The sequence below is a fragment of the Mus caroli genome, chromosome 2 (genome assembly GCF_900094665.2).
Source record: "Mus caroli chromosome 2, CAROLI_EIJ_v1.1, whole genome shotgun sequence".
NCBI classification, from domain to species: Eukaryota; Metazoa; Chordata; class Mammalia; order Rodentia; family Muridae; genus Mus; species Mus caroli.
In genome coordinates, this window is record NC_034571.1 from 118,412,748 (window position 1) to 118,423,294 (window position 10,547).

At 44.0% G+C, this 10,547-nt stretch overlaps 1 protein-coding gene across 1 annotated transcript in view; it reads right to left on the reverse strand.

The window, feature by feature from the left end:
* Nucleotides 1-10,547, reverse strand: part of Shc4 (SHC adaptor protein 4) — a 94,557-nt gene that overhangs the window by 53,083 nt on the left and 30,927 nt on the right. The window contains exon 2 of the mRNA XM_021156083.2: nucleotides 9,931-10,001. Within this exon, the coding sequence (XP_021011742.1) occupies nucleotides 9,931-10,001 (71 nt within the window). The remainder of the gene's footprint in view (nucleotides 1-9,930; nucleotides 10,002-10,547) is intronic.

Sequence of the window (10,547 nt, forward strand, 5' to 3'; positions counted from 1 at the left end):
AGAGAGAGAGAGAGAGAGAGAGAGAGAGAGAGAGAGAGAGAGAGAGAGAGAGAGAGCCTGACTCTGACCACAGCATCAACAGTGGCCACTTTGTTCATTGACTCTCCATGTGAGAGGGAAAGACAGCAGGCTGATGTCAGCAAATGAGAACACAGCTGAAGGTTTACTGCGGAGGCTGCAAAACCCCGCCCACGCCAGAAGACAAAAAAAGAAATTTTGCCTATCTCTGCAAAGTCCAAACTAACCATCCAAACAAAGCCATCTTTCTTTACAGAACCCTGACCACTGCAGGACTTCAGTCAGTTTTTTGCCTATGTCTTTAGCCCGTAAACAGTTGTCCTCCTGTAGAAGCCATGTTGCCTAGCAGTTTCCCTCCCCGCCTGCCTTTCAAGTTTGGGAGACAGAGCACACAGTCCCAGACACTGCAGCACGCTCTGTGGGGGAGGTGCCACCGAGCAAAGCTTTTGCCTGGTGAAAATGCACTTCTTCAGGAAATAAGAAATCCCGAAGTGGGGGGGGGGAACCCAGGAAAGGACATCAAGATTCTTCACCTTCTCCTGGTGAGAGAGAGAGAGAGAGAGAGAGAGAGAGAGAGAGAGAGACTCTGTCTACTCTCCCCTGCCCACCTCAATTTTGTCCAGGCAAACAGACATGAGACTCAAGTTTCAATCATAGCAAAAGGCTTTCCAGATTATTGTCAAAAATGCTCAAGAGAAATAGAATTGCCTGTAATTCCCAGGGGAATTCCCTGCCTTTGCTTGCCCAAGAGAATCCTTAAACAATGACCGGCTGTCTCTCTTCTGCCTTCATGCAATGATGCTCGCATCCATGCCTCCTCAAACTATAGGGATCGTCCTGGGGAAATCTCTTCCTACAAAAGATCAAGACTTGGTGACCTATGTGTTCATTTTTGTTCAGCTTGGCGAAAAGAAAGACTGGCCGTGAAAAGCCCTCAGACAGGACACATTAGACCCAAGCTCGCCTTCACAGGCGATAAGAACACAATGACTGCAGTCAGGGCCACAGACTGGAGAACAGTGGATGGCTTCACACTCCCTCTGAGCTGTTATCAACGGGAATCTTCAGTGCCCAAGGAAGGTACACCCAGCTCTTAAAATACACCCTTTCACTTTAGAACCGGCCTCTCTGGTCTCAGCTCGGTCACATAAAGCCTGTCTGTCAGTGTGCCCAGCCCTTACTCACACTGACTTATCGCCCCACTCTGTCCGCTTAAATTGAATTATGCTTAAATCTGACTCCAAAGCGCTTTAGCAACCTGACCCAGCTCATTGTACATGGGTTGCTCTGTCTACACTGGGCTTTTCTTTAGACTCGGATGCAAATGTGGACCCATGAATCACACACTAGAACTCAATGGAAAATCATTCTCTCCTAACACATTTCCCCAAGTCTCTCAAATTGATAGAATACTTATGATTTCCGGCACCCCTTCACCATGATTTCTTGTATGAGAGACATGTGATTCAGTATTTGAAAACTTACGCCCACAAACTGGGGCTCATGAGGGTGTGCAAATGCTTAAGCCTTGTGAACGTGGCAATAAAGAAATAGAACTGATTCAATCCAGAAGTGTTTCCCTTTACTTTGGGGTATCCTGGGCTTCCTTAAAACAAGTCTGCTTTATATCAAACATGTAACGTATTATAAATCTTTGGGGTTTGGAGTTAAAGATTGCATTGACTTGCTGTGTGGCTGTGGGCATCATGTTTCCTGGGCTCCAGGTGTTCCAGTGTCAAAGTATTGGCCTTGCATGTAGGAGGCACAGGTTTGTTTCCTAGCTCTGCAGAAAGAGAGGGAGGCAAGAGCTTCATTTTTAAAAGTAAGGTCCGCTAATTCAGCCAGTCACTTGATTTATCCCAATTCGTTATAAATGGTAAGTATGTGTTTCTAAAAACTAGGCCGATCTTCAAAGAAGAAAGATTGGGCCCCGATTAATCTCACTTTGAACAGTTTATCATAGAGATGTCTGTAATATTTAGAGATACTAATCAATGGAATGAGAGCATAGCTTTTGTTACATCTTCCCTTTCAAAGAATGAGTTCTCCCGAAGTTCAATTGGCAGATCTGCCATGGACATCATGTTAATGTCATGTGGACGTCACGTAGGAGCGCCATCATTTCAACGTGTATGTATATAGCCCTGAGAGGAGTCGCTAACTGGTCTGGCTGGTTAAGCCCACAATGGTGAATAGTGGAGAACAATCTTGATTCGCAAGTCTGTTAAGAACTGGTACCATAGCCACTTGGGTGAGCCGTGACTGAGCTGAGAAGCACTGGTAGCTGGATCAAGTGCAGATGTCAGGAACTATTCAGAGACACTGGCTTTGCACATCTGGGCGGGGGCCTAGCAACCTGTAGCTGAAGAAGCTGAGAGAGTGGCTTCAAATGGCATCTCATGGCATGGCTGGTGAAACCTTCCCTTGGCCACACTGCACAAGGTGATGGTTTGGCCCTCCAGATTTGACCAAATGCCTGTGATTGTGGGTGTGAAGGAATTAGGACACTTGTTCTGGAGGCTGGGGTAGGGAGGGCTGTACTGTCTGTACATTTAATGATAGTCCATTGTGGAGAAAATTTGTTTTCAATTCAGTTACCCTGTAATCTAGGACAGATATTTGGCATGGTTCTCCCTCTAGCTTTTCCCAGCCTGCTTAGGGAGAGGGATATCATTTTAGGTCTGAACCTCTTTGGTCTCATTACCCTGTCACACACAGGTGGTAATGGTGACCTGAATTCTCTCTTTTACCAAGAAGCTTGGGGGCAGAGAGGCCTCCATCTGCCCCTCCAAATGCTTGCAGGCTCTAAGCCCCATCTCTCAACCTTGGTTGTGCAGAACAGAAACACCAGGGAATGTTAGCACACATTGCAGACATCTCAACTTCTGGCGATCTCATTTAGTTAGTGCAGGCTAGACCTTAGGCTTGTGAGGTTTTGGTTTGATTCTTTGTATTTGAGACAGGATCTTATGTAGCCAAAGCTGCACTCAAACTATCCTCAGCTATAGCTGAGGATAAACTTGAATTCTTAATGTTCCTGCCTCAGTTTCTCTATTATGGGTCTACAAGTTTCCAACCTTCTTGCAAGTACTTCTAACTGAGCCTTAGTGGAGCAGCATTCAAGAGCAGCAGTCTAAAAATCTTTTCTGAAAAAGTACAGATGGTAAATATTTTAGGCTTCTCAAGCCATACAGTCTGTCACAATTCTGCCGCTACAGCTTTAAAAACAGCCATAAGCAATATATATAAAGTGTATACAGTATAAAGGCACAAACAACATGCAAACAAACAGGAATGGTTATTATGCCAATAGCACTCATGGACACTGGTATTTAGATTTAGATTTAATTTCTACATAGCACAAAATAATTTTCTTTTGATTTCTTTTGAAAGCATTCTGGGCTAACAAGGTGGCAAGATAAAAATCAGGCAGGAGGTTGAATTTAGCCCACAAAGGTCAGAACAGAGTGTTGAGTTCCCTGGAACTGGGATTTTGAATGGTTATGTGGTGACACTGACCTGTATGGATGCTAGGAGTCACATCCTCTACTAGAGAAACTCATGGAGCCATGTCTCCATTTCTCATCCTGTTCTTTGTTTGTTTGTTTTGTGGACTGATAGAGAAGGAGACTTTTTGGGGTTAGGATGGGATTTAGTATCAACTAATCTTCATTAAGCTATACCACATACACCCATTCAAAAATAAGGGCTTTCTATGTGACAGACACCTAACTGGTGACCTCATTTTCAAATCACCAAATGGGCAGTGTCCTTTGCATCTAGCTCTCAAAGTGTGGTCCCTGAACCAGTAGTCTAATGTCACCAGGACATTAGGCCTGCAAAGACCGGAGTCAAAACTTCCAGGGGCATGCTCCAACAATCCATTTCTAACAAACTCTTTTCTGTGGCCAGATGGTGGTGGCTCATGCCTTTCATATCAGCATTTGGAAGGCAGAGGCAGGCGGATCTCTGAGTTCAAGGTTAGCCTGGTCTACATAGAATGTGTGTCTAAGCCTAATTTTCCCTCTCTTTAGTTGACATGAGAAAAGAACACTAAATATTGTTGGCTGCAGATCTACAGGCCTTGTGAAGATGTTTTAGAGCGAGCTCACACTTAACGTGAGTCTGACATTTGAAAGCCAGGCCCAATTCCAACTGAGAATTACATGTCTTGTTACTCTGTCACTTCTGGCTTTTAACATTTTCCTAAGATTTGTCCCTTAAAATGTTCTCCCTCGGAGGTGAAGAGTGAGCAGACCTGGTTTCCATAACTACCATTTACTGACAAGTGAACTGACCTTGGGAAACTCCTTAGTGCCATGGGTAACACGATGCACGGTAACATTTAGCTTATGAGTGTTAGAGTTTCTATGATGAAAATGCCGATGATAGTATCTACTCATTAATGATAAACTTCTGGACACTGCTTGATAACTGGACACCACATCTGGTTCCTTCCCTTAGAAAGACATCAGGGCATAGCCTGTCACACTGAGAAGTCGCTCTCTTGCTCACAGCCACCTTTCCAGACCTCAAGCCTATTAAACTAGACTGGGAATCCTTTGTGCCAAAATACATATGCACAGTATTGATAGGCCAAATACTCTGTCGAGCAGTCAGGTACCTAAGCAATTCCCCAGGGCAATTTCTAGAACTCTGGCTCACTTCAAGAGTCCAGACCTATGTCTTGGGTTCTCTTTACCTTTTTTTACCTTTTCCTAACCATGAACGAGCATGAAGTTTTGAAGAATTTCACAGTCACATTACCAAAAAGCAATCAATATTTACCGATAGTTCAAACGAGCATGGATCCCATAGGCTCATACATTTGAGTGCTTGGTCCCTAATTGGTGTTTGGAAGGATTAGGGGGTGTGGCCTGTGAGAGGAGGTGTGTCAGTGGGGGTGGGCTCTGAGGTTTCAGAAGCTCATACCTGGTCCAGTGTCTCACTCTGTCTCTAATTTACAGATCTAACACAAGCTGTCAGCTACTGCCCCTGTCTGCCTGTGTTGCCATCCTCCCCATCATGGTCATAGCCTAACTCTCTGAAACTCTATACAAGCCCCCAATTAAATGTCTTCTTTTCTAAGTTTCCCCACCCATCCTGTCTCTTCATAGCAATAAAATGGTAACTAAGACATCTATCCGCCATATGGGTGGCCCCACACTGAGGAAGAGAGCCCTCAAACCCAAGAATAGTGGCTAACGAAGTGCCTTGATAGGTCCAAATAGAAGCTCGGGAGCTAGCTGTCCATGTGCCTCAGTGGCTAAACCTGTGCTTTGTTTGCCCAGAGCCAGGGGTTTAATCCACAGCAAAATGCACACAGAGATTTGTCTCTGAAGAACTGCCGTTAACGTCCCACTGAAGTCAAAGTATCAAAGTTTTCAAGACAGCGAGTCGAGCTTGCAGGCTCACTGTTCTGGAACAATAAAATGGTAGCTCTCCATTTCCCGCGGAGAACCCTCTGTAATTGATGTCCTTCACTGTGAGCCATTACCTACTGGCTGCCCCCTGAGCAACAAAGTAGGCTGATCCCGTGCTGTTGGCTTAGCCTAGCTGGTTAGATTCTCAAATATGAATTATGAATTCAGGGAAGGAAAGAGCCGTGACCCATGGGGGTAGAGGCCTTGCATCTTGGGGTTATTTTGTACCATGATGATGAACCAAATGTGGTGTGGTAGTTTGAATGAGATTGACCCCCATGGGCTCATAGAGTTGAATGTTTGGTTCATAGTTAGTAGGGCTGTTTGGAAAAGATTGGGAGGTGTGGCCTTGTTGGAGGAGGTGGGTCACTGAGGGCTGGCTTTGAGGTTCCAAAAGCTCATTCCAGGCTCAGGCTCAGGTTCAGTCTCTCTGGGGGCATAAATTGAGGCTAAAATGTGAGACCTCAGCCACTGTTTCTTCCTGCTTACTGTCTTGCTCTCTGTCATGATGGTCATGGACTTACCCTCAAGTAACTCTAAGCAAGCTCCTAATCAAATGCTTCTGTTTATAAGTTCATAGTCCCGGTGTCTCTTCACAGCAACAGCACAGTAACTAAGACGCAAGGCCTCTGCAATTTCCTTTAAACACAAAATATCAAGTTTTGTTTTTCCGGGATGAAAGCCAATCTTGTTTCTTTGTATCAGCAGGAAATGCCTGCTTCCTCAGCCTTTCTTGTAAATCTTCTCTTTCTAACAACTGAGATCTGGGGCCAGCATCAGGGCTGGAAGCCCCAGGATGAGAATTAGGAGAATGGGAATGGAGAGATGGCTCAGTGATGAAGCACAATGGCTGCTCTTTCAGAGGACTCTGCTTCTATTCCAAGCACCCACATGGTAGTTCACAACTATCTGTAACACCAGTCCCAAGGGATTTGATCCTCTTCGGCTCCACTAGCATCAGGCATTGTACATGGGACACAGACATCAAGACAAAGAAAATCAAGGAAAGAAGGCAAAAAAATAAAGGAGAAAAGAGAAGAGTGAGCAAGCACTCAAGAGCGGGGTGGGGGGAGGGAATGCGGCAGACAAAGGGAACCAGTATCTTATTCTAACCCTATGGGAGAAACCACGGCTCAGGGGCTTGACGAGACTTCCAGACTAGCCGGACGAATCAATGTCCATGGGAAAAGGGGACCTAATATTACCATGCAAGTGATGTACTGAGTAAATCTATTACTGTACACCAATACCCAAGCTTATATCCACATAAAGAATATCTCAACAAGACCTGCATTTCAGAGAGGTTTTTCAAAAACGTTGACATTACTACCGACAAAAATGTGATCTCTTCTAGAGAAAATGTAAAAATATTTTTCAAACTTATTTTTTTTTTACGCAGGGTCTCACCAGGTAGACCAGGCTGCCCTTGAATTCACAGAGATTGGATTGCCTCCCCAGGGTTGTTATTATGAAGTTTGTTGTTGATGATGATGGTGATGGGAATGCTTTCTTTCTTTCACTTTGTTTCTTTGTTTTGTCTGTCTGTCTGTTTATTTGTTTTGGTAGTACTGGAAATAAAATTCAGGGTCTTATACATTTTAGACCAAGTAGGAACCAGCCCTTGGGGTGTATATATATATATATATATATATATATATATATATATATACACACACACGCACACACACACACATATATATATAGCTAGTAAGTAAGAACTTTCCAAACATTTAACTATTTGAACTAGTCAAGATTACAGAGACAGAAAACTGTAAAGTAGTTAGCAGAGACTGTGGGGGTAGAGAGGAAGCCAGGCAGGAGCAAGTGTTTAATGGGTACAGGATGTTAGTCTGAGGAGATGAATCCATTCTGGGGGTGGATGCCGGTGGTGATGTGGATGCCGGTGGTGATGTGGATGCCGGTGGTGATGTGGATGCCGGTGGTGATTATACAACAGTGTGAATCAAGATACACTTCCTGAACTTTAAAAAAAATGGTTAAAATAGTACATTTGTTTTATATATTTAACTACAATAAAAAAGTGGAACTCTAGGAAAAATTTTAGTGTGGTAGAGATATTATACAATATATTTATATTTCTGTAATCTCATGTGTAGAAGAAATGGCTTGAAAAGATTTTCTGAACACAAAATGACAGATCTCACCTGGGTGGAATTGTAGGCTGTTTTTCCTTTCATGTGTTTCTTAATGTTCTAATAACTATTTGGTATCTGTATAAGTACAAACAATAAAGTGTGGAAGTGCTCTGCTTACAGGTAGGTCTCCTGAGCACTATTGTCAGAGCAATAGAACTGGTTGTTACCTGCAAGCACGTCATATAGTTACATCCCTTGAATAGTCCGTTTCCCACCTCGAATGTTAAGTTCCATGTGAGCAGGCCCTTGTCTTACTCATGCAGGACCCATAATGCTTAAGCAGTTTGGGGCACTAAATAGGCTCTTTATAAATGCTCCGATGAAGCAAGGAGCCTGCGTGTAAATAGACAGCTGAACAGAAAGTAACCTATCTGTCTCCTTCTGGAGCTCCTGCTTCTATAACAAATACAGAAACAGAGAAATTTATGAATTTCTCATTGTAATGAATTTCTTATGGTCCTGGAAGCTGGGAAGTCCAAGATGAACACACTGGCAGACTCAGTTCTGGCAACGTCTCCCTTGCTCTATCTTCATGTGGAAGAAGAGGCCAGTAGCTCCCTGTACCTTTATGAAAAAGCCAATAATTTCATGTACAAGAAAATCTCTGTCTTTGTGACTTAATCACCTCCAAAAGGCACCATCTCTTAACACTATCACACCATCAAATAAGTGTCAATGTGTCAATTTGGAGGCTTTCAGACTGTAGCGCTCAGGTGGGATCATTGTTTTGTCCTGAGCACCCAACCCTCTTCCTGGCAGCTGTAGGAAGTATCACAGGAAGGGTTTTCTCCGGTGCGGGGTCCTCTAGATGAAGCCTAAATAGGTTAACCAGGAAGAAAGTAGTCTGTGTAGAATCTGTGTCATTTGGAGGATGGCCCAAAGGGCATAAGAATGTGAAAAGCAGGCTATTGAAAGAGGAGAAATTCTGCGGCTACCTCCACTGGACACTGGAACTGCAGCCAGCACACATTTAGCCAATGAATATCCACCAAGCCTCTTCTGTGGTCCAGGGACTGAGGTAGGTATTATGAACACAATTATACATCATTTGCTTGATATCTTACAACAGATGATAAGATATCTTGCCTGATGCTACTAACTTCTGTGTTTTGTGCTTTTATATGCTTGTTACAGTGCTTGAGAGATTGCACATCTCTGCGTTCAGCTCCTTTCATTTTCTTCCTGTGACATCTGTGCAGTTGCGACCAAGCACGGTTCTAAACAGGATACCAACGATGGGTGAGGAGAAATTTGGAAAGGCAGAATTGAATGTTTCCTAAGGCAGAGCCCAACTCAACATGCCCTCCTCCGCATTTCCTGGAAGCCTGGGGATATATGGGACATTTTGTTATATCAAAATCCTATTTGTGCCCGAATAACCTAAGAACATTTTGAGATAAGTTTTTCAAAACAAAACAAAACAAAAAAGCCACAGCACAGGAATTAACACATTATCGTATACTGCGAATCTCCTAGATGGGGAGAAGGTCTTTTTTCTCAGGTTTCAGGATAACGGATCTTTCTACATCTAGAATTGCATTGTGAGCATCAAGAAAGGTTATTCCCTCTGGATAATGAGAACATTCATCTTTAAACAGGTGGCTCACCGTCACAGATCCAGATGGGAGCTGAGGCAAGTCTCTGAGGTACACTTGGCACCGTGTCCAACAGATGCTGAGCCTTTATCCTGAACCATCTATCAAGCCGTTGCCTCCCTCACCTCAGCTCCCTCCCCATCTCCCTCCCAGCACAGCTTCCCCAGCAGCTGGTGTCACTTAGCTCTCCTTGTTTTAAAGTTGACCCTAACAAAGCACGCCTTGTGCTGGGGCTCAGGATTTGAGTCCAGCATTACAAGGACTCTGGTTTCTTAAACTAAGCTACATGGAGTGACTCTGGGTAGAGGTCCACCCACGTCATTGTACAAAATGGAGGGCTACACAGACAGGTTCTTGTGTCAGAGCTTAGATGGACAGGGTAGCCTGGCCTTGATGATGTTGCAAGTTCTTGCTTGGTCGTATTTTGTGCGATCTTGTTGATGCATTGGAGACACTTAATACCTTACTTCCAGGCACACCTTTAAACACATTGGTACCTGGGAAAATGGTTATTTATGTAGACTGAACCACGAACCACTTTGTAAGTCTTCATATATAACACCAAAGCTTTTCCACACAGGTTTGAAGCTTTCGAAATAAGGAGATAAAGCCAGTCATCAAGGCTAGTGGGACATCCTTCCCTTCTAGCCACACTGGTGACTTTGCAGACTTCCTAAGAGACCCTTGGGAGATTTTAAACTGCAGCCCCTTAAAGGCCTTCTAGTTTTAATCTCTTACCTTGTAACTTGGGTTCTCATTCCAAAATCCAGTGACCTCATTGATTGTAGCACTTCAATGCAGCCCATGTACTAGAAAAAAAAAAAAAAAGACAAAAAAGTAGGTCACAGATACAGAAGTAACACCTCTGAGCTGCTCAGTGACTTCCTGGGCAACACCCACAGTTGTCCCCAGAGAGCAGCTACGTGTGTGCACACCACCTGCGTCGGTATCACTGGCCACCAATGTGCACACACATCACTTTGGCTATAAAACACACTAAATACAAACTCAAGTATTGGGACTGCAGACGACAGGAATGATCCTGGTCTTAGAGGTTGGGAGTGTGGATCTGAGGTCTTCACACTATGCATTGTGCAGACCCACATACTGGCCTTGCCACATCTTCATTTTAAAGCTCCAGCTAGTGACCCAACTTTTCCACATTGGTTTTGTCCTTGGTAAAAATAAAAATTCAATTAGAATTGCTGTGAGAAAGCCGGGCGTGGTGGTGCACGCCTTTAATCCCAGCACTTGGAAGGTAGAGGCAGGCGGATTTCTGAGTTCGAGGCCAGCCTGGTCTACAAAGTGAGTTCCAGGATAGCCAGGGCTACACAGAGAAACCCTGTCTCAAAAAA